The 26,442-nt window shown below is 32.0% G+C and overlaps 1 protein-coding gene across 1 annotated transcript in view; it reads right to left on the reverse strand.

The window, feature by feature from the left end:
• The window catches only part of fus (epithelial splicing regulatory protein fusilli), a 153,422-nt gene that overhangs the window by 48,928 nt on the left and 78,052 nt on the right, over nt 1-26,442 (reverse strand). The window contains 1 exon segment of the mRNA XM_075312153.1: nt 9,540-10,049. Within this exon segment, the coding sequence (XP_075168268.1) occupies nt 9,540-10,049 (510 nt within the window).

Here is a 26,442-nt window from a genome sequence, read left to right on the forward strand (position 1 = left end):
ATCAATATTAGATGCCAATAGAGTATGTCAAGATGTCCTGATGAATTTAAATAATTGATAAATACTTAAAGCCCATATTCTCAATCTGTCCAATAATTAAAAGGTTTAAAGTACCTATTACAGTCTTAATCTTACCTGACTGCTAACGTTACCTACATTTTAGGACACTCAATTTGTGCTACATTAAAAACACATTTTATTAATATAAACATATTTGAATTGAAAAAACATTAATGAACCCTCTTTAAATGGAATGATCGTCTTTCAAATATGCATCCATTAATTTGAATGTCTTTAAAGTTCTTAATGAACAGAACACCATTCGTAAAAATGATATTTAAATTAAATGATATTGTGAAACTTTGAATCAAAAACCACAAATAAATGAAGGACTTTAAAAAGGTGGTTTGTGGTCTGAAGGTAGTGCCAATAAAGACCGTCCCCAATCATTTCTACATGGGCCTGCCACAGGGCAGAAGTATTCCGTTTTCGGATTCCTTTGAATTGCTTTCGAAGTTAAATTGCGCCACACTGTGGAACAGGGTATTATAAGACCCAGAAAGAGACAAGATAGACACAGAGTGTCTTTGGCAATAACGCTCAGAGTTGGCCCCTGATTCGTTCTAGCTATGTCCGTCCGTCCATCTGTCTGTGAACACATTTTTACAATCAAAGTTTTGGTCCAATCAACCAAAACATGGACCGATACGGACCATTTCGACACACCTCTTTATGTTCCCAAAATACCTCTAGATTTCCAATTTCAGGGAAATCGGATAGTAAATACAATTTCTAGAAGCCCAAGAAGTAAAATCGGGAGATCGGTCTATATGGGGGCTATACCAAAACATGGACCGATGGGCACCATTTTCGGCACACCTTTTTATGGTCCACAAGTACCTCTAGATTTTCAATTTCAGGCAAGTTGGATAAAAACTACGGTTTTTATAAGCCCAAGAACCCAAATCGAGAAGTCGGTTTATATGGGGACTATATCAAATATATACTTTATATAGTCGGAAATCGATATTTCGATGTGTTACACACGGAATGACAAACTTATTATACCCCTATCACCATTCTATGATGGTGGGTATAAAAACGTATAAAACAAAGTATAATTATATACATTTGCTTTGGAGTGTTGTAAACAAATTCAATTCCAACTTATTGAAATTTCATCAAAATATTGATATTTACTCGCGATGTGGATTCAACGGTTCCGTCCCACAATGGTCCACAGTTAGGATCTAATAGTAAGCCAACAAAAGCCAAAAGGTAAACACTTCCGAGAATAGACTTACAACAAAGTATAGCTTTGCGTATATTCGTTAGAAACGTCATTGCTGTTCTGTGTCTATGACAATTAAAAATTCGTTTTCAAATTGCATTTGAATTGGAAATAAATGATTGCTGGAATAATGCGTGACGCCTTGACATTCACATTCACACACACACACACATACACTTTATCAAAGATTTTCAATATTGCGTGACTACCTGATAGGCAGAAATTTATAAATAAATGTCATAGATTTTTGTCGTCAATTTGTTGTATTCCACGTGAAAATATCAAACCGCAGAGAATGCCATCTGAATCGTTTACAACCTTAGCGATTACAATTCCAGCACTGTCATCATAATGTCTATATTTACACGGTGGCAATACGACAAGCGGTGGTAGTACACACGCCCTCATGATGCTAATTTGGCTCGTGCCGCTGGGGAGAGGAGAGAGAGGTAAAGGCGGCCTAAATCACAGATTTTCATTACAATTTTCTTGTAAACATACTGCATTTTTATTTATCTTCAATATTTTTGCATACAATCTTGGGAGAGGAAAAGAAATTTCTTTGGCTTATTCTCAATGTTTCCCTTGAAATATCAATAGGAAATTTCCCCCCCGATATCTTTGTGTACTCTGTTCAAATATTTGCTCATCATCAATGACAGCATTTTAAGATCCCCATGTCATAGCACTCAGATTTTTATCGATAACTGTGATATAATATGCATATGCAATATTTATTGTCAACTCAATTAGAAATAACATTAAATAGTAGTGTATTTGCATGATTTTTTATATATTCGAGCGGATTTGGGGTGTTTTGGCGTGATAAGATATTAAACTAAAAAGGCGTTTAATTGCACTCTCAATGCTATTCGAGCACATGGCGATAAGATATTAACACGTTCTATGCCAAAAAAATTAGCGCCGAAAGAACTACATGAGCCATAGCTTAAATTTGGACATATCAAAGAGACCAAAGAGAAATACCTAAATATAAATTCAAAATGACGTGAATTTTACTGATTCGTCTATTTTCAAATTTTCAACACAGTAATCCAAAGTTCTAGAATTGTATAAATATATTTATGTGAATTATTAAATGTTTAAATTCATGCTCAAAAAACGAGTATAAGTTTTTAATACGAGAAATCTGCGAGGGTCGTTCACGATTACAGTATATGCACCCATAACATTTTTGAAACTACCAGAAAACTTGGAATTTGTTTCAGAACCATTTCTTTTTCAGCATAACCCGTGATCCTCATTTTTGATTTTTTTCTACTTCCGATGAAGTTCCTTTGGGCAACTCTTATGGTAATTGGTTTTAAGTGAAAATCTGTATAGAACTGAAAATCAATAAAAAGAAAAACACAATGAAAATAAATTTAAAAATTGCGAACCTGAGGTTGTTTGAACCTTTATTCCTAAGTCATTACTTTTTATGTAATGTACACAAAACTCACTTCTTTGGCTCGGAATCAATACCAAAATTGTTAAAGTAAAGATAAAATCTTTGGAACCGCGCATGCTTTTTTCAGTGTATGGATAGAAAACATGGAAATTGAAATTAATTAATTTAGTCTTAATAACATAGAATATTATTCTTTTGAAGAAGCAATTACTAACTACCGACAAGTAACTGAATTCAACGTACGAGTAAAAATATTTCCTTTATTGTATATCATAACCCATAGTTTTGTGTAATGTAACAATAATAATTTTTTTAAATAAAGTACTGGTGGTTATAGAAAATTGACTTGTACGAAAAATTTCTTAGTTATATACAAGCTTGTTGTACCTTTAATTCCTCAATACTACGCTCTACTCTACTTTTTTGAAACTTATACTGACAAACAGTTTATTTCAAACCAATTTCTTAATATAGGTTTCCCAAAAAATTTTTCATTTTTCCGGATAGCAGGAATATTTTGAATGAGTGTAAGTACATTTTTCCACAGCATGGTAATAAATACGATGCAATACATGAACTAATTTATAAGAAAATCATGAACTTATCTAGATGAAAAAAATCAAATCATGGTCATTCTTACTATGAGTTAGTTCATTTTTCATAAACAATAGTAAACATTTTTTTCGGTGCATGTTTTTTGTTATTATAAATATTTATAGCATTGTTTAGTTTAAAAAAAAAATTATATCCCATTATGTTCCTTAATCTTAATGAATTATAAATGAATGTTTAATAATTGAATTTAATTTAAATTAATTTTTAGGAATTAAAAATAATCTTCCTTGTAATATAAACTATTTTCACACTATCGGTATTTGCTTCGAAAGCCCCCTTCCACTTTGTTAAATGGTTGCATTTAACAACCAAATATCAAAGTCCATCACTGTATCTGAGAGTGAGCTAATAAGCACCTCTAAAAAGAAAATTCAAAAACTTCACCCAGAAGTCGATAATCGCCCATGGTTTTGTGACTAATCTAATCTCTGTGTTTGAGATAACACAATAACCCTCTACTTCTGGTATTTCATTCTCTTTTAGATGATGATTTTAGTTTGAATAATGTTTACTTGAATGTCTTAATAAAATATCCAACTAAGCGATTCCATTGCATTTGGGAATAAAAAGAGAAATAGTAATCGAAAGACGAGGATAATTTCAAAGAAGTAAGATTAAATCTATTGTGGATTTATTATTATAAGTGTGCACTCATAAAAAAAACTATGAATGAAACGTATAGATGATAAATTTAATTACAAATTCACCTCGTAAAATAAAAGTATATTAAACTTTATTATTCTAATGGTTATAATTTGTTAATCAATGCATGCGGTAGCAATTGCCGAAATAAAATATATGGCCCCAATTATTTACACGGATACACACATAAATATGTACGTAAATAACAAATATTTGTTGTTTTTTTTTTGTTATTTTAATCTGGAGAAAAGGTATCCGAAAAAAGTGAAAGAAAATGTATAAGTAATTGAGTCCCATTTTATACCATAGCATAGGAGCTAATCGAACTATGTAGGAGTCATGTAAAGACGTGGAGAACTGTATTAGTAAACCTAAGCATTTTATTAAAATAATCTAAATCTCACACTGAGAAAAATATTTACTTGATATTAAAGATTACACTACCTAAATTTTAGGATGCGCAACTTACAAATTACTAAGGACAAATTTCTTTAAAATAATTAAGATAAAGTTTATAATGATTGCTTCAAAATTTTTTTTTATTAAATTTAGGACACAACTTTTGGAAATTTGCGTACCTCGGTTAAAGTCGTATATCTTTGAACTAAGGCCAATTTTCCTTAAAGTAAAGAAACACATTTTTTATTTAAAGAAATCGTCCTTAAATTAACTGAAATATTGAATCTTTAAATTTAAGATAAAAGCGCTTCAAATATAAGCTAAGACTTATTTTGAGGATTTAGCATCTTTGGTTAAAAGTTATAATTTGGATTTTTAAAGTGTCATTTGTTTGTACCACGAACAGAGAATGAAAATTCGATAAGTGGAATTTCTATCTCTATCTTAATTTTAATTTTATTGATCCTACACTCAAAAAAAAGTTTGCTTGGATCCAAAGATTTTGACCTTCCTTTAAGGATTTTGGTATTGATTCCGAGCCAAAGATGCGGCTTTTTTAAAATAAAGACATTTTTTAGGGACCTCCCTGGCTTTAAATCTAGGATCGATAAAATTAAAATTGGATACAGATCTCATTCATCGAATTTTTATATAAGTATTCATGTACAAGTATTCATGTACAAAAGTATTCATGTACAAACACATTTCAGTTTCAAAATCCAAATTATGCCAAGTACTTCAAAGTAAAAACGGTTTTCTCAATGCTAAAAAAAAAACTTTAAACCAAAGATGCAAATCCTTAAAATAAGTCTTAGTCTATATTTGAAGCATTTTTGTCTTACATTCAAAAATTCAATATGTCAGTTGAGTTAAAGACGATTTCTTTAAATTAAAAATGTTTTTCTTTATTTTAAGGAACATTTGCCTTACTTTAAAGATCTACAACTTCAACAGAGGGAATCAAAATTTTAAGATTTGTATTTTTGTATTTGTATTTGTATTTATTGATATAGTAGTACAAAAAGTATAAACTTATATATGATTAGTGTCCTAAATTTAATGAAAACAAGTATATACGGCCGTAAGTTCGGCCAGGCCGAAGCTTATGTACCCTCCATCATGGATTGCGTAGAAACTTCTTCTAACCACTGTCATCCAGAATCGAATTACTTAAGTTGCGGTAACGCTTGCCGATGGCAAGGTATCTTAAAACCTCCTAACGCCATCTTCTAAATTGTATGTAAGTCCATACGTGGTATATATTAAATCAAAAAAGATCGATCCAATACGTATATAATTCAGTTTGACAAAGTAGACATACAATTTTGACAAAATTTTCTACAGAAATAAAATTTTAACAAAATTTTCTATAGAAATAAAATTTTCACAAAATTTTCTATAGAAATAAAAATTTTGACAAAATTTGCTATAGAAAGAACATTTTGACAAAAATTTCTACGGAAATAAAATTTTAACAAAATTTTCTATAGAAATAAACTTTTGACAAAATTTTCTATAGAAATAAAATCTTTTTCTATAGAAATAAAATTTGGCTCGAGTGGCAACCATGATTATGAACCGAATAAAATTTGAACGAAATTTTCTATAGAAATAAAATTTTGACAATGATGAAAATTTTATTATGATCCGAATAAAAATTTAACAAAATTTTCTATAGAAATAAAATTTTGGTAGATTATTTTTGGCTCTAGTGGGAACCATGATTATGAACCGATGTGGACGAATTTTTGTGTGATTGGACCAATTTTGGTATGGTTGCTAGAGACCATATACTAACACCACGTTCCTAATTTGAACCGGATCGGATGAATTTTGCTCCTCCAAGAGGCTCCGGAGGTCAAATCTGGAGAACGTTTTATATGGGGGCTATATATAACCGATATGGACCAATTCTGGCACGGTTGTTAAAGATCATATACTAACACCATGTTCCAAATTACAACCGGATTGGATGAAATTTGCTTCTCTTGGAGACTTCGCAAGCCAAATCTGGGGATCCGTTTATATGGGGGCTATACATAATTATGAACCGATGTGGACCAATTTTTGAATGGTTGTTAGAGACCATATACCAATATCATGTACCAAATTTCAGGCGGATCGGATGAAATTTGCTTCTCTTTGAGGCTCCTCAAGCCAAATATGGGGATCGGTTTATATGGGGGCTATATATAATTATGGACCGATGTAGACCAATTTTTGCATGGTTGTTAGAGACCATATACCAACATCATGTACCAAATTTCAGCCGGATCGGATGAAATTTTCTTCTCTTTGAGGCTCCGCAAGCCAAATCTGGGGATCGGTTTATATGGGGGCTATATATAATTATGGACCGATGTGAACCAATTTTTTCACGGTTGTTAGAGACCATATACCAACACCATGTACCAAATTTCAGCCGGATCGGATGAAATTTGCTTCTCTTTGAGGCTTCGCAAGCCAAATCTGGAGATCGGTTTATATGGGGGCTATATATAATTATGGACCGATGTGGACCAATTTTTGCATGGTTGTTAGAGACCATATACCAACATCATGTACCAAATTTCAGCCGGATCGGATGAAATTTGCTTCTCTTTGAGGCTCCGCAAGCCAAATCTGGGGATCGGTTTATATGGGGGCTATATATAATTATGGACCGATGTGGACCAATTTTTGCATGATTGTTAGAGACCATATACCAACACCATGTACCAAATTTCAGCCGGATCGAATGAAATATGCTTCTCTTAGAGGCTCCACAAGCCAAATCTGGGGATCGGCTTATATGGGGGCTATATATAATTATGGACCGATATGGACCAATTTTTCCATGGTTGTTAGAGACTATATACCAACATCATGTACCGAATTTCAGCCGGATCGGATGAAATTTGCTTCTCTTAGAGGCTCCACAAGCCAAATCTGGGGATCGGTTTATATGGGGGCTATATATAATTATGGACCGATGTGGACCAATTTTTGCATGATTGTTAGAGACCATATACCAACATCGTGTACCAAATTTCAGCCGGATCGGATGAAATTTGCTTCTCTTTTAGGCTTCGCAAGCCAAATCTGGGGATCGGTTTATATGGGGGCTATATATAATTATGGACCGATGTGGACCAATAGTTGCATGGTTGTTAGAGACCATATACCAACACCATATACCAAATTTCAGCCGGATCGGATGAAATATGCTTCTGTTAGAGGCTCCACAAGCCAAATCTGAGGGTCCCTTTATATGGGGGCTATACGAAAAAGTGGACCGATATGGCCCATTTTCAATACCATCCGACCTACATCGATAACAACTACTTGTGCCAAGTTTCAAGTCGATAGCTTGTTTCGTTCGGAAGTTAGCGTGATTTCAACAGACGGACGGACGGACGGACGGACATGCTTAGATCGACTCAGAATTTCACCACGACCCAGAATATATATACTTTATGGGGTCTTAGAGCAATATTTCGATGTGTTACAAACGGAATGACAAAGTTAATATACCCCCATCCTATGATGGAGGGTATAAAAAATTTTTGAAGCAAGGATTATAAACTTTCTTTTAATTAAAATGTCATTATTTTAAAGAATGTTGTCGTTAGCATTGCGTAAACTTCGAGTCCTAAAATTTAAGTTGCATAATCTTCTATATTAGGTCAATATTTTTTCAGTGTAGTTTTAAAGCAACATAGTTCGCTAATAAATATCTTTATTTTATAGAAGCCGCATCTTTGACTCGGAATCAATACCGAAATCCTTAAGGAAAGGTCAAAATCTTTTAATCCAAGAAAACTTTTTTTGAGTGCAGCAATGTCCATAAATAATAACGACAAGTGGTACATATTTATCGTATCTTAATTTAAATCTGAATGTCTGATAATTTACAAATTTTACAAACTAATGGCGATTTCAATTGGGAAAAAGGTGCACGAAAACGCTCTAAAATGGGTTACCAATTATTACCCTGTGCTACATTTAAATAAGATCGCTAAGAAACGATGTTTTGATGTTGATCTGAATCCCGGAGTCAAGGGGTCTTATGTAAATTTTGAGTTACAGCGATTAATAGACATTTTGCTGATATTTGGAAAGATTGAGCGGATATCACACCAGAAAATTTGAGTTTTTAAAAATCGAGCGATATTTATATAGACGAGAGTTCATACAAATCTAAACTTACACCGACAAAAGTAAACTTGTTTTGTAGAAAGAATGAACTAACTCGTGCGAAAATTGAACTAAAATGTAAACCACATCATTGGCACCAAATCATGACCATTTTAACAGTATTTGAACGGTCATTGAACTTTAAAACCACGTTTAGATCACAAAATGTTTGAGGCACACTTAACAAATGTAAGATTTCATTGAGCTGTGGGAAATTTCGAAAAAATAATAAAATTTAACTACAAACAAATATTTTTTTTTTTCAATAAAAATAAGTTAAAACTAGCGCTAATTTAACTACCCAATTTTTTATAGATTTCCATCCACACTGAAAAAAATATTTACATGTTATTAAAGATTACGTAAAATAAATTTTATTATGCGCAATTTTCAAAATATTAAGGACAAATTTCATTAAAATAATAAAATTTTAATTAAAATAAGGTTTTAAAAAAAATTGTTTATTAAGTTTATGTCACAATTTTTGGAAATTTTCGTCCCTCCGTTAAAGTCGTATGTCTTTGAACTAAGGCAAATTATCCTTAAAGTAAAGAAACACATTTTTGATTTAAATAAAAGGTCCTTAAATTAACTGATATATTGAATCTTTAGATTTATGATAAAAACGCTTCAAATATAAGCTGAGACTTATTTTGAGAATTTAGCATCTTTGGTTTAATTTTCTTTTTGTAATTTAAAAAAAAAAACATTTTTTACTTTGAAGTATGCGTTACAATTTGGATTTTTGACTTCTTGGGCTTTTAGAGATCGCAGTTTTTATTCGATTTGTTCGAAATCCAAACGGCAGTTTTAGGTCAATAATTAATTTAAGAAATTCTTCAGAGGAAAATTCACCATTTTTGGGTTACAAAAAAAAAACAGTCTTCAAATCAAACTTATTTGTCCTTAATATTGGACAAATTTTATTGCCAAACATATTGGCGACCAAAAATGTTGGAAAGACAAATTGAATAAAATTAGTTTGAGACATCTTTGGAAACTCACCTCTTCAATAGCTTCTTGTAATGGCTTTCCAGCAGCCTGTGCAATGGCTATGGGCAATTGTTCGATGATGATATCATTGTGCGTTAGTGCGCTCGGACCATTTGTGATATTGTTGTTATTGATAATTGTGTTGTTGTTGTTGTTGCTGCTGCTACTATTTGCAATTGCGACCGCATTATTGGAATTGTTGCTGTTGGAAGTGTTAATGTTAGTGTTGTTGTTGCTGTTGATGTTGTTAGTACTCGATGTTGTACAATTGCTAATGGAAGTATTTGGCGATGTTGGCGTTGAGCTGTTATTTGTGATGTTTAGCGAGCTATTGATACTATTGCTAGTTGAGTTCAGGAGATTGCTGCTACTGCAGCTACTGTTATTGCCAGAATCCTGAAATGAGGTGATGGCCAATGGGGGCGATGATGCCGTATGTGATGCATCCGATGATGTGGAGGTGGTGCGATCTTTGACAAAAGTGCCATCGGGACGCACTAATATCTGTTTGGTTCCAATTATCTGTAATAAACACAAAAAGGGAAAGGAGACAAATATATTAATAAAATAAAATCGAATAGAGCTTAAAATTTAGAGCAATCATAAATAGGACAATGCAATAATGGAAATACACGAATTAGCCGCATCAAACAAACAAAACGAATGAAGGTAGTGGAAGCACGCTCAAAACAAACCAAGCCAACTGCACTCAAATCGATGATTTAACTTTGGCAAAGGAAAAGAGTTACGTTTGGAAATTTGTTTAGGCAAAGCCAACTATCAAAATAATTTTTTCGGGAGGTTCAAGTGTAATTCACTTTGGGTTTAGTGAATTACGAGAATTTATTCTGATAATTGGTTGGTAGTTTAGATGCAAGTACACGCAAAGAAAAAAAACGTTTGGAAAACGTGTACCGAAAACGTTTTTCTTTTGTTAGAGTTTTTTGAATTGCTTCGAAAATTTTAAACTTTTATCACCAAAAAATTCGTTTGTTACAAAATTTTTATTTTTTCAATAAAAAAAAGTTATTTTTGAAACAACAACACAGTCCATTTCGTTTATATCAAACACTGTTCTTTTCCGACTTTAGGTCTTTAATAAGACACAGTTTACAGTTCAAAATTTAATATACTACAATGTAATGTTGAACATTTTTTCGGAATCTTCCGAACATATCTGGAATATATGTAAAAAAAAAAAAAAAAAAAAAACTTTGGTCGAAGCGGGGATCGAACCCACGACCCTTGGCATGCAAGTCGGACGTAGCAACCACTGCTCCACGGTGCCAAACTAAATGTTTGTTTCTGTTAAATAAACTTTGTTTATTCGGTTCGTGGGCGCCGCAAACTATGCTATATAAATATAACTTATATGGATATTTATCTATTGATGACCATAACAGGTACATAGCTCAGTGGTTAGTGTGTTGGCTTACAAAGTGCATGGTCCGCGGTTCGATTCTCCGTCCAGGCGAAAGGTAAAAAAATTTTAAAAATTTATAAAATCGTATAATTTCTTCTACATTGTTGGAATTACAGAAAAAGGTGCTAAGAACTAAAAAACTTCGTGGAAGTGAGAAAGATGTGAGGGAAAATGCAATTAGCCAGAAAAAAAATTTTTGAGTTAGTCTTTATGAAATTGTTTTTACATCCTGGAAAAGAATAAACGTTTATCACAAAAAGTATATACTTTTCTTCCAAATGTACTTCCTTTCAACGAAAAGCAAATGAGAAACGAACTTTGTTTGTCTAAAATTTCGTTTGGGAGGAAAGAATTATTTTTTTTGCGTGTAGTGAATGCTGATGAGGAATGTGGCAATTCCCAAACATATGTCCATCCAACCGTCTTGCAGTCTATAGGGCTTTGCCCAAATAAATTTGACAATGTTACTTTTCCTCTGTTGGTTAAGCTACACTTGTAGCTTAATCAATACACGGTTTTAAGCTGAAATCAACACAACAAAAATGATTGAAAAATAAACCAATAATAACAAACAAAACGACACCCATGCAAATATCAAAAAAGGATGTAAGCACAGAAAAGAAATATGATAATATTTGAAGAGTAAAATGCTATTTTGTGAAACATTCCACCTCCATAGGTTTCTGGCTCACTTAGATGTATTCAGTCCATTGTAATACCACAGTGCTGAAGTTCTCTCTTATCACTGAGTGCATCTCGATTCTCAATTAAAAGGACCTCCTTTTTATAGCCGATTCCGAACGGCATTTCACATTGCAGTGAAACCACTAAGATAAGCTTTGAAACATTCAGAAAACATCACCAATCGAAGCAGGGATTGAAACGACCGTTTGTATGCAAGGCGGTTTCCATATTGTTATGAACGGTGGTTCCATACTGTGATGCGAATGGATTGAATAAATAAATCTGTAATGTTCGTCACATGCGACATCAATAAGCAAAATCTGCTCAAGGCGTCTTCCACCAACTTCACACAATTGCACTGCTATGATATGTCGCTACGGGGAGGCATCCATTCTATGTGGTTACTAAATCGTCCAGACATCTTGATGAGATATTTATGGCAGTGATAAGTAATACGAGTATGTATTTCAAGCAACCTTTTGAAGAAAATTGCACCGGAGGAAGAAGACGTTCTATGTGCTTCTGAGAATCAGACGAAACCATCTACGGTTATGTCAGGATTAAGGATTTAATTTTTCAACTAATTGTCAAATAAATGATATCACAATGGAAATAAAGGGCATGACACTTAAAAATCTAAATTATAACGGGTTCATCAACGTACAAAATGTCTTCTCAATTCCAAAAAAAACTTCAAACCAAAGATGCTAAATCCTCAAAATAAGTCTTAGCCTATATTTGAAGCGCTTTTATCTTAAATTAAAAGATTCAATATTTCAGTTAATTTAAGAACGATATCTTTAAATAAAAAAATTATTTCTTTACTTTAAGGAAAGTTGGCCTTAGTTCAAAGATATACGACTTTAACCGAGGGACGCAAATTTCCAAAATTTGTGTCCAAAATTTAATAAAAAAGTTTTTGAAGCAAAGATTATAAACTTTATCTTAATTAAATTCCATTACTTTAAAGAAATTTGTCCTTAGTAATTTGTAAATTGCGCATCCTAAAATTTAGGTTGCGTAATCTTTAATATTACGTAAATATTTTTTCAGTGTACGTAAAATCAACAAATATATAATAATCGAGAGGAAAATATAATGCGGAATTTAAAGTACCATTAAGTGCTAATGATCTGATAACTGTAAGAATTATCAGCTTATTATATATACCATATAAAGTCCTTTTTATTCCTAAAGTGGGGAAATCCTCTCAATCAGGTATGAAGGACTTCTATGCAATGACCTTATCTTCAGACCTTCACCTTTTATTATTTCAACTTTTTTTGGAATTTTTCTATTAATACACTAAAAAAAAGTTTACTTAGATCCAAAGATTTTACTATCCGTTAAGAAATGTGTATTGATTCTGATGCAAAAATTATGCGTCTGTATTTTAACAAAACTTCACACCCATGCAAAATCCACAATATAAGTCTTAGCCCGTATATTTGAAAGTTTTTTATCTTTAAAGCAAATATTTACTATATATGTTAAAGAAAATTTCTTTAAATCATAAAGAATTTAGTTTATGGAGACTTACAACTTTAAAGGGAAACACATTTTAAAGGTTCATGTCCTAAATTTAATGACAAAAACGATGCTTTTTTGAAGAATTTTTTCCTTAATAATATATAACTTCCCAGCAAAAAAATTAGAAGTTGTTCTAAAGGCACACCATTAAAAGTACTTCAAAAAAATACCTCTCTTTTTATTCAATTTTTTTCATATTTAAATGGGCAATTTTTTTTGTTTCAAATAGGTTAAAAACAGATTAAGAATTAATAAAGTGGTACAAATTATTTAAGTTTCGTCGAAAAAAAAATTTTAAACCTATTCTAGAAAAATTGCGAAATTTTGAAAATATTTTAGGTTAAACATTTCAGACAACCGAAAGAACCATTAAAAATTATTAATTTGAAAAATATTACAAATATCTTTAATTCACATCCGAAACACTGAACTTGGATCACACCTTAGTGAGGCAAATGCAGTGCAACGGCTGCTGAAGTGATGAACATCCGTCGTATGACAATAACCATATTAAATTCATCGCTCCTGCGCCAATCTTGCGCCACTTTCGGATCCAAAAAAAAAAAAAAAAACATTTTCATTGCGCTTTTTTGCTGGGTTACGTATCCTAAAATTTATTTTGCATAAACTTTCATTTTTGTCTGGGCTTGTATGTTGTCTTATTAAAAAAACTCTCCGATTGGCTGGGAAAAGTGCGAAGGCTAATTCTGATGTCACAAGATCACCACATCCAAATCCATCTCTTAAGGTGGCGTTGATATCTCTCTTAGTGAGTGGCTAAATTGAAGAAGCGAGCTACCACTGTGAGCATGTAGTCCTTAAAATAATGGCAGAAGTTCCATACATAGCGGAATATACTGTGATGAAACCCTTTCGACAAGAAATCGCTTATTCACATTTGAGAATCATTAATGTACAGATTCTTGAGAATAAAGTTAACTTTAATTTCTATATGTTACACGCATAGAAGATATGTTATGTGATCACCCCAAACATGATTCAAGAGCACAAGTTTTTTTGGACGGTAAACACACCCAGAAAAAAGTGCCTTCGAAACTAAGGGAAAAAATGTTCATCAATTTAGCGTAGCCATTTTATTTCCATTAAGTTAAATTTTTGTGTGAAATAATATAATTTACTTGTTTCAGTAAAAAAATCCTAAACTGAAAGCAGTTAGGAATAGTTCATTAACTAGAATAAGGCATGGAATTTTACTAATACTGGTTTTTTTCGCTGGGTATAAGAATTTACTTCTGAAAAAGAAAATTTTATTCACTCATAACAAACCATTCATAAAAATAAACAAAAACCAAACTAAAAGCAAGTTTCCTCAAATTTAGTAATGTTAACTAATATATGGAATAAATTCTACCTAATTTCTACGAAAATCACATCGTTCAAACAAATAAAAATGCCTTTGGCGCTATACGAAGTTCAACTTTCTTCACAATGAGTTCATTTTAACTTAAAGAAGGGGCCAATTTTTTCTGGGTACATGGAACAATTTTACCGCAAAAATTACCCCTTCATAGCAAACGTATACATGGTTGCCGAAATTAGATACGTAATAACATTTTTGCGACAAATATGACACATGTTTGAGGTGATCATATACCTTCTCTGTGTGGATGTTTAGTATCCTCCCATTTATACCTAGTATCCTCCCATTTATACCCATTCATAACGCCAATTTACTCTGCAAATATTTATATTACAATGCTAGGATATAACGATAAAAAAAACTTCCACTTCTTGCGGTAATATTCCTCTCTTGCATATTTTATCTACTCTACGTCAACGTAGGATTCTATGGCAAGAAGATATTGAACTCACTTCAATACCAAATTTTATATTCAATTGTATTTTTTTTTTATTTTATCGATAACCATACGAAATACAATTGCAAATCGCCATAAAAAGAAATTGAATAATGAAATATTTATAGGTTTTCAAGCTTCAAGCCGAAATCATGGCGGCAATGTGCCACTGCTCTTTCTTCTACTACTTCTTTCATAGCTATATTATCTGATATACATTTTATTTGTTTTTGTTTATTTTTTTTTTTAATTTCGAATATTTTGTTTAGGGTTAAAACCTGTACGTGAATAAATTACAGAATAAAACGCAATTTCATTGGACATACTTGAATTCGTTTTTCGATCACAACAATTTAAAACCAAAAACTGGACATGTGTGCGTGAGTCCTACCGTGAGTAAAATATTACTAACGTGCACACTTCTATTGTATATTGCTCTTTATGGTCAATTAAATCTTGCATACAATCACAAAATTCATTCATATATTTAAGTATAAGTGAAAACTTCACGACATGGTCTTACAGCTCGTACTTCAGAAAATATTGTTGCTGTTCGTGATAGTGTCATCCTCCTCAACCCAGTTCGTGAACATTGACTCACGAACTAGAGCCTCTTGATCAATCCAAACTTCTTCAATTGTCGGAATGGAGGCCAGAAACCCACAACAGCGAATGAAAAATTTTCAAAGAAAATTTAGAATATGCATGGGGACAATATTTGCTTTCAACAGGACACCTGCCAGAAATCTCACGAAAGAATGATTCTCTTGTGGGGCAAATTCAATGGTAATGGTCTCTCTTGTGCTGGTGATATCAAAATCAGGTGATTTGGCATCATTGGACTTGTCCCTATAGCTGCTTGTTATTACCTGCTCGTACTCTACGAAAAGTATTGTTTAAATGATCTTTGATAGTTCAGTTAATATCTGTTTCTTTTTAATAATATTTTACAATACTTATAAGTGATAAATCTCCTGTAAATACTAAACATTCTATCATTCTCAGTACCACCACTTATATATAGAGATATGTCTACAAATAAGCTATACAAAATGTTTTTAATTTCTTTATCATTTTGTATTCTACTGTATTGTGAACGAAGATGTAATACGATGAAAAAATATCAACATGCAATGATGAGAATTTCTTTGCATTACTATTATTATGATTGATTTCACATTATTATTACCTAGAATATCGTGTTTTACTGCAACTAAGTTTATTGCATTGGTATCGAAAGGCTCACATCATTTTGTCAAGATTTCTTAGCGAATTGTTTACAATGTTTGAGGAAACACCAGTTGACACAACATATACATATAGCTGCTTTTCTATAAATGAAAGACAGCTTACATGCAAAAACAGTATTTGCTGAAAACAAATTTCAAATACTGTCATAACAAGTGCCAAAATTATTTAAATAAATAACCAGCATCCCTTTCGCCGTTAACAAATATTTTAGGTTTATATATATGTGCATGTATTTTTGCTAAATCCATTTTTTTTTTCGTTAAGATATTTTTTATCACCTAAAATGTGTATTTATATTTGCTGTTCAAAAACAAGTTTTTTCGGATTGTATTTTGAACTAAATAAAAATGTTTCAATTTTGTATATAGTTTGTGATCAAAGTAGACATTTTTTATAACGTACCCAGCAAAAATTCTCACTCACTGAAAAAATTACACCAAAATATTCCCAATTAAAAAGTTGATTGAAGATGAAAATTCTTTCAATTAATAAATTAATTTATACAATTAACTTTTTAATAGAAGATAGAAACATTAACACAATTAAGCCAATAATTGAACATTTAAAAATTTTTAATTAAATAATTATGTAACTTTTTAATCAGTTAACTTTTTAATCAAACTCGAAAGACTAATTCTCTTAAAAGGAAGTGATGGATTTTTTTTAATTTTTAACTAAAAAATTATTTCAAACCGTCAACTTTGTAATCAAACTAAAAAAACACAGTCATTTAAGAAATTAATTAAAAATAGCTACGTTTTAAATGAAAAAATTAATTGAGTTTTACAATCAACATCAATTAACTTTAAGCTTAATATTGAAGAAAGGGCGAGAAAAGCCACGGTAGCTTTGTACACGTGCAAATATGTAATAGGAAAAAAAAGTGGGGACTACGAAAACCTATATGATGTTGTGGCCTGGCGGCGTCCTTGTGTATCTCGTGGGCATTCTGTAAGACAGGGCCAGATTCCCTTAATGTGATGCTGCATCTATTACTTTTAGACATTTTGGCCAAACAGTCAGCTGCAACAACGTACAGTTGCGCGAGCTATCGCTGTGGTCGGAAAAAAGGTCTCAGTTCGGTCCTCAAACTAATGCCAGATGTGCCACACGTAGTGGATTAACATGATGACGAAACTGCTTTTCGACAAAAAGTTTGAACCTCTAATACCCAACGGTGAGGCGTAGTGCACACAGACTCCAGGGAATAAACGTTATATAATATAATTTAAAGACCAGGAACTTCGAATAGCGAAAGATTATCTAATCACTGTAGTGTTTTTCACGCTGAAATATTAGCAATAACAGAGATGACGAATTGGCTGAGAACAAATGTTCCAACAAATGTTGGCATTAATATATATATTCAAACAGTCAACCAGCAATAAAATCCTTGGACTCTGCGATCCTTTACTCTAAAATGACCATCGACTGCCGCAAATCTCTCAACGATATGGCTGAGCAGTACCGAGGTGCCACCGTAGTGCAATGGTGGGAGCCACCGTGGTGCAATGGTGAGCATGCTCGCCTTGCACACACAAGGTCGTGGGTTCGATTCCTGCTTCGACCGAACACCAAAAAGTTTTTCAGCGATGGCTTATCCCACCTCAGTAATGCTGGTGACATTTCTGAGGTTTTCAAAGCTTCTCTAAGTGGTTTCACTGCAATGTGGAACGCCGTTCGGACTCGGCTATAAAAAGGAGGTCCCTTGTCATTGAGCTTAACATGGAATCGGGCAGCACTCAGTGATAAGAGAGAAGTTCACCAATGTGGTATCACAATGGACTGAATAGTCTATGTGAGCCTGATACATCGGGCTGCCACCTAACCTAACCTAACCTAGCAGATATCAGGAGTGATATCTGTCGACTTGAAAATATTAACATATTAATTGTACGATTTAAGTTTATATAGGTCCATATTTGCTTGGTATCGTTACAACCAGGGCTGTGGAGTCGGAGCCGGAGCCGTATAAATTTTGCTCTACTCCGACTCCGGCGAAACAAAATTTAAAAAACACTTCATATCTTTGTAACAAAATAAATATTTCGACAAATTAGATTCGATTGGGGTTTTTAATCGAACAACGAAGTACTGGATTTCAGGCCATTCAAAGTGTATTTATATGGGTGAAATTTCATGAGAGGGTGTAATTTCGTGAAGTACAGTTAAAAAGAACACCAGGGTATTAAATTTTCCTGGTATTAACAACACTTAGTGGAAATCTCAAAATGTGGAGTACAATTTAGTTCAATTTTCGCACGAAGTAGTTCATTCTTCCTTAGAAGAATATATTATGTTTGGGACATTCCATTGGTATATACACTAATAGAAAAAAATGCGTTCTACAATCGTGAGCGGACCGTGACAAAATGGAATGGGAAAATTCATATAAAGGTGAGTACTAAGTTCGAGTTTAGCCGCTAAAGTGAAAACTAAATCAGTAAAAAAAGGCATACAATTACACCCTCAAAAAAAATCGCTTCTTTAACATATGTTCCAAACATATTTTGCAGGAAGCACATATATTATTGCATACTGCCGAAACATTAATATGTTTGTTTTATGTGAACATATTATATGTTTGGAAGCATTTTGAGCCAAAAATATTATATGCTTGGAAGAATTTTTCCCAAACACGATTGTGCTCATTCCCTAACATACTCGTAATTTTCACTTCCACGAAATTTTTTAGTTATTGGCACCTTTCTCTGTAATACAAATAATGTTGAAGAAATTATTCACTTTTATAAATTTTTTAAATTTTACCTTTCGCCTGCACGGAGAATCGAACCGAGGACCATACAGTTTGTAAGCCAACACACTATCCACTGGGCTACGTAGCTGTTATAGTCACCAGTAGATAATTATCGTTTTAAGTTACATTTATATAGCATAGTTTGCAGCGCCCACGAGCCCATGCAAACATAACAATATTTAACAGAAACATACATTTGTTTGCCACGTGGAGCAGTGGTTAGCATGTCTGCCTTGCATGCAAAGGGTCGTGGGTTCAATCCCTGCACCGACCGAACATTTTTTTTTTGTTTTTTTTGTTTAATGTACACATTTATATTTATACTATATTAATTTTTTTAAATGAAACATCGAAATGTGCGTTATTAAAGATTTGAAGTCAGTAACAGTGCTTGATATAAACGAAATTGAAAGATTTTTGGATAAAATATTATTTTTTATTGCAAAAATAACAATCTTGTAATAAAAAACTGTTTTTGTACAAAACTTTAAAATTTGGAAGGAATTCAAAAACTAACAAAAGAAGAACGTGGAGTCGAGTATAAACATACATACATAATTTTATAATATAAACATAAATTTATTTAGGAGTGAACAATTTTTTACTAGCATTTAACACCATCGCTCTAAAATTCCTTTTATTTTTCTTTAATAATTCATTTTAAAGAAAATAAACTTTTTAAATTGTTTTAGCTGTAAAAGTCGAACTTAATGCCCGCTTTTATATTTGATGGTGTCCGTCAACTCCTCGTGGACTACTTTTTAATAAAGAGAAACTAAACTTTGTTTTTTTACATTTTACTGTGTAATTTTTCACTATTTCCTCCTTATTTCATTTTACCGTCCCAACTCTAAAAAGAGTATAGTGCCCTTTCGTTATTTTTATGAAGACCCCTGATTTCTTTTAACGAACCAAGAAAAAAATAATGCCAAAATGATAAACAAAACACATGTCCACACATACATAAAATGCTGCTCTCAAGGCGAAAACATAAGCTGTTTGTTTTTCAAATGTCTATTCTCTTGGTTCAGAATGTATATTCTCTTTATTCAAATTAAATAATATTTAGACTTAAACATATCAAATTTTTGGCCTTATCATAAAACAGTTTTCCGAAACAACATACAAGCGGTTTCACAAAAATTGTTCTCTTTTGACTCTTTTGCTGTGTTATATTGATATCTTTCGTCAACTCTCCCGGTTTCCATCTCTATTTCTCTCTATACTCTCTCTGTCGCTTTGAATAAAATATCACAACATATGTATGTTTAGTTGAAATTTGTAAATTTATATATGTTTGTATTCACACATATGATTTTTATGAAACTTTCATGCCCCAAACATAATATATTCTAACATATTAACATAGATGTCCCAAACATTTAGTGTTAGTTTAGGAAAATTACATGTTCGCACTTAAATATATTGTGGTTTAAAATCGTGCCCGAAACACATTTTGTTTATATCGGAACATACGAAAAACATATTTTTCTAACAGTGTATACATATTTGTTGCAGATTTTATTATAACTTGATGGGGAATGGCCCAAAGCAAATTTTCACAAAGTTTGTAATGACGATTTTAGCGGCTAAACTCGAACTTAATACCCACCTTAAAATCAAAAAGGAATGTTCACGATTTCGTCCACGGGCGTTCACGATTTCATGAACGGCATTCGTTTTTCTTTGGCCATGAAAAGTCTTAAAATAATCGTTAGACATTGTTATGGCAACTCCGCCCGTGGTGCGATGTGCTAAGGCGACTGTTAACGCGTATGGTGCAGACAACACAGGTTCGAGTCACGGTAGCGGATTTTTTATTAATTTTGTTTCGATGAAAGGACCGTTTTGAAACGACCGTTCATGATTATTTTCTATGGGTGTAAAAACTCCGCATGCAAAGTTATATTCATTTAGAAAATGCGTATAAACATATATATTTAGAAATGTAAGAGAGAGAGAGAGAGAGAGAGAGAGAGCAAGAGAATAAAGAGGACAAAGATAAAGATGGCGACGAAGATAAGTAACGAAAGATATAAATATACACCGTGAAAATATTAAATTGTATTCATTATTGAATTTACACACACACAAAAAAAAATTCTTCTGATTCAATCACGGAATTAATTGATCCAATTAATTTTTTAATTGAAATGTCTTCAATCACAGAAATGATAGTATCAATTAAAAAATTAATTGACGGTCAATTAAAAATTAATTGATCCAATTAAAAAATTAATTGATACTATTAATTTTTGTGATTGATTTTTGTTTCAATTAAAAAATTTGTTGATTCAATTAAATTTTTAATTGAATATTTTTTAAAACTCAATTAAAATTTTAATTGGAAAAATTTTCGTGAAAATTTTTTCTGTGCATTCAATTGTTTAGAAACTGTACAAACAGTACAAACAATTGTTTGATTGAACTATTTTTGAAAATATATATGATTGAAGCAGAATATGTTAGGGAGTATATTTTACAGAGGCCATTTTTTTAGGTCTCAAAGTGCTGGGTATTTAAGATTCGGCTCGGACGTATATACTTGTTTTTAACTTTTGCCAGTTCTTGAAATAATTATCATCGGACCATCTTAATAGCAAACTAGTGGTTTATGCAAAATAAAGATTGTTTTCGAGATTTAAGTTTTGTTTTATTAGCCAAATAATGAAAACAATAACTTATTGCTATGACAACAATTAAAAATATTTATAAAATCTTAATACACAATGCCGAAATCATTTCTCGAGCTATTAAAATTATCCCAAATGTCCAGTGAGCGGTCTCGTAGTTTATTTTGTTTTTAAAATTCAAACACTGTATATGGCCATAAAAAATACAATTTGAGTGTGTTGTATTGTCTGAATGTTATAGGGTAGCAGAGTTGCGAATTTTATGTCGTATATATAATTAGATGCTTAAATTAGAAACGTTGGTTAGATTTATATACAAGTACAATAATGCAATAACTTTTGATAATCTCTTCGCAATAATGAATATCTTTTAACTAAATATAGAAGAAGAGTATTGAGGCTTTTCCGGTGAAGAACAAGCATATTCTTTCAAAAGGATTATAAACAAAAATCCATTAAGGTGGAGAAATCTCCATTTGATGTAAAATGCATATCATAGCCGAAAGGACAAATTCAAATCCGCTTCACCGTCAAACAGGCAAACGTCAATGCCTGATGTGATATATATGGGTCGTCTTCATCCCTTGGTCTCATTATTCATTAACGGATTGAGAGAAAAAAAAAAAAACAAGTATATACGGTTGTAAATTCGGCCAGGCCGAATCTTATGTACCCTCCACCATGGATTGCGTAGAAACTTCTACGAAAGACTGTCATCCACAATCGAATTACTTGGGTTGTGTTATCTTAAATGGTTTTCTAAATTGTGAGTTAGTCCATACGTGGTATATATGAGACAAAAAAGGTATGTATTGGTAAGTCTACAAATAATTACGAATCGATATGGACTTTTGCACGGAACGTAGAGAGCCAGAATTGAAATATTGGGGTCGCTTATATGGGGGCTATATACAATTATGAACTTGATATGGATCAATTTTTGTGTGATTGGGGATCGATTTATCTGAGGGCTGTATATAACTAAAGACCGATATGGACCTAGTCAGGCATGGATCGGATGAATTTTGCTTCTCCAAAAGGCACCGGGGGTCAAATCTGGGGATCGGTTTATATGGAGGCTATATATAATTATGGACTGATATGAACCAATTCTTGCATGGTTGTTGGATACCATATACTAACATCACGTATTAAATTTCAACCGAATCGGTTGAATTGTGCTCTTCCAAGATGCTCCGGAGGTAAAATCTGGTGATCGGACATACTCAGATCGACTCAGAATTTCACCACGACCCAGAATATATATACTTTATGGGGTCTTAGAGCAATATTTCGATGTGTTACAAACGGAATGACAAAGTATATATACCCCCATCCTATAGTGGAGGATACAAAAATTAATAAAATTCATTGAATTCTACAAACCACTGCACCACCGACCAAAAACATTGCTTACAAATCTTGCTTGGTCATGTAAATTTATACATCTCGTTGGTATTGAAGAGCCTATACTTTTTGTGAATGAATTTCAAGGAACAACACCTTCTCACAAAAGGTGAATGAAAATTTATAATTTCAATAGTAGGTTTAAAGTTGTATTGAAAACACAAAAAAAAAGAAACAACTTCAAAATATGTAAATTAAGTTAAGCACGGATATTTTCAATTCTTATTTAAAAACGATGCAAGAAGACCCTGAATATATGGATACATCCATGAAGACAGACTTTATATAACATTTTACATTGGACAATCCAAGGGTCATACCGCCATCAACGGATGAGCGTACATTTCAATGATTATTAAAATGTAAATGGATGAATGTGTAAGGAAAGGTTTTAATATACTACATAAATGAATAACTATAATATTTGAAGTCTTTCCAGAGGGAAAGAGTTATATTGGAAACATTGAAAACTGATCGTGGAAATCAATTGACAGCTTGGAATCTATAACACATGCTGTAACGGAAACGGAAAAACGATTTACATAAGCCGGAATGTTCTTATCGTTAATGTTGCATATATTTGGAATTACATATTATTGTATAGCGGCATATTCCTATGGCTAAAAATATTGATAAGAGTGATGGTAATTTTACGACGGCTCCACTCCCATTGTGCATGATGAAGTTTGGTGTGTTTAGATGAAAATAATGCAAACTTTAAATTGATTATTACACAATTTGCAGATTCGGTGATTTAAACAGTTTGTGATATTGTTCTAGATAACGAACCATAGAACGGTTGCGCCGTCAATTTTTTTTTAAATAAAATTTTCTGAATTCGAAGATACATGTACTTAACGGAAGGAGATAAATTTCAAAAATTAGTATCGTCTATTTAGTGAAAATATTTTTTAAAGCAAGGACTATAAAATTTCTTTTTATTAAAATTCCTTCGCTTAGAAAAAAATGTATCCTTTCTTGAATTGTATGTCCTCAAATTTAAGTTACACAATCAAGAGGTCTGGTTGATTACTTTTTCAGTAAAAACTTGCAAGACATTAACAGCCATGTTTTTATTTGCGAGTCTATTCCGAATCCGACAATATAATAAAATCCACTCTAATTATTTTCGGCACAAATTTCCCGTTCTTAAATTAGAGTGGTTTTGACTCTCATTTTTGAGTCAGCTGTGGAAAATTATTTCTCAGAACATTTTTTTAAACTGCTGCCTGGATTTTTATTATCTATTTTGGTGTTAAAGAAACGCAAATTTCAAGAGTCCTGTGTTGTCTTAGGAATTCTTCTTCCAAATTATGCCAGGTACTTCAAGGTAAAAACAGTTTTCTTAATGCTCAAAAAACTTTAAACCAAAAATGCAAATCCTTAAAATAAGTCTTAGCCTATATTTGAAGCGTTTTATCTTAAATTTAAAAATTCAATATGCCAGTTGAGTTAAAGATTTCTTTAAATTAAAAATGTTTTTCTTTATTTTAAGGAAAATTTTGCCTTACTTCAAAGATCTGCAACTTCAGCAGATAGACGCAAAATTTCAAGATTTGTGTCCTAAATTTAATGAAAAAAAAAAATTGAAGCAAGTATTATAAACCTTCTTTTAATTAAAATTTCATTGTTTTAAAGAATTTTGTCCTTAGCATTGTGGAAATTTTGAGTCCTAAAATTTTTAAGTTGCATAATATTCCATATTAGGTCAATATTTTTTTCAGTGTACGTATCTGCACATAGCTTTATTGCCTTATATCGCCATAAAAACATATTCTAACACCAATTCTACAATTAACTCTGAGATATTTGGCCACCGTATTGTTTGAAGGTTAAATTGCCAATGTCCTTATTATTAGCCTTGGACGTACAACCTTCTGCAAACTTCTGTAGCGTGTAATAAATTTGTTGGAAGACACGATATGTTCCATATGGATAAACTTAGAGATGACTGGTGAAGAAATTAGATCTTGCAAATCCAACTTCTCTCAAATTTCTGGACATTTAGACAAAATTACTCTCGAAAGATTCGCAAGAAAAAGAGGCCTATTGGTTATTAAAGATTTCTTATATTTAATGTAACAAATAGAAAAAAAACCTTTTCTATTCTATAAACACATGCCTTTTAATGCAATTTGGATTATAATATATTGTCATTCCAATTAGTTTAGATTACTTGGGTTTATTTTAAAATATTTAGAGAATTATTTTTCCAATTCGGATTGAAGAACCCCTTTAGAATCGGTATGTTCTCTAAATGAGCTAAATCGAAATGAAGAACATGGGCGTAAGATGGATTTTATTCTCTTTGCTAACACTAACAGAAATTTGGGGGGACGCCATCAAGTAAAAATGGTTTAATTTAGAGCTTAAAATTAATAAATTATTTTACAATTTTTGAACCAATTAAAATATTCCTCATTGACACTGTGAAATAAATGACACGTATGATTAGTTCATGACTAAAAACCAACTGGTAATTACATACTAACTCTTCCAAGTTTTTACTACGGCAAAAACATGCAACTTCTCAATTTCTCAAATGTCAAATTTGATCAGTCTCTCTCCGGGTCTCCTTTGTAGTAAAGGAACAACGTTTTTTTAATTAAACCCGAAATACTAAAGTATCATTGCACTTGAAGAACTAATGCGCCACTTCCGGATACAAAAATATCGTTTTAATTTCTTTTTTGGCTACGCTTTTTTTTGCTGGAATGTTATTTATTTATTAAACTTATAGTAAATATAAGAATAATAGAGAGAAAATCTAGCATTAGCTACTTAGGCTATCAGCTAAAGTTTTATAAAAGAAAAGCGAGACATTCGATACACAGAAAAAAAGTAAATTGTTTTACAGCAAGAACGAACTACCTCGTGGGAAAGTTTAACTAATTTGTACTCCACATTTCGGGATTTCTACAAATCGTCGTTAAAACCTACATGAGTTTTCAGTAATTTCTTAAAAGCCGATTAATCGTTTTGACTAAATTTTCAAAAATATCAAAAATCGATTAGTCAAATTTGAATTGACAAAAAATCAATTGGTCGACAATTCGATTTTTGATCTTTGTATCTCTAGTCTATAGCATCAGAAAACCATAACCTATTTTATTACATAATAATTCCATTTCATTAATATTTAGATTGATGTAAGCATTCTTTATGAGTTAAAGGTTAATGCCGGCCAAGCCAGCCAAGCAACCATTACTAATACTGAGAAATTGAAAAAAAATTAAAAATTTCCATAGCATCATATTCAAACACATGATCATTAGTAAAATTTATGAGATTTAATTAAATGGCAAATAACTTTGACGCAAATTGGCGCAGTTGTAGTTGGACTGGTGTAATTCATATGAGGAAAAAAAATCCGTTGTTAAACTAATGCTAAATGTAACTTATTTTTATAGCA

The sequence above is a fragment of the Haematobia irritans genome, chromosome 5 (assembly GCF_050003625.1).
Source record: "Haematobia irritans isolate KBUSLIRL chromosome 5, ASM5000362v1, whole genome shotgun sequence".
Lineage (NCBI taxonomy): Eukaryota > Metazoa > Arthropoda > Insecta > Diptera > Muscidae > Haematobia > Haematobia irritans.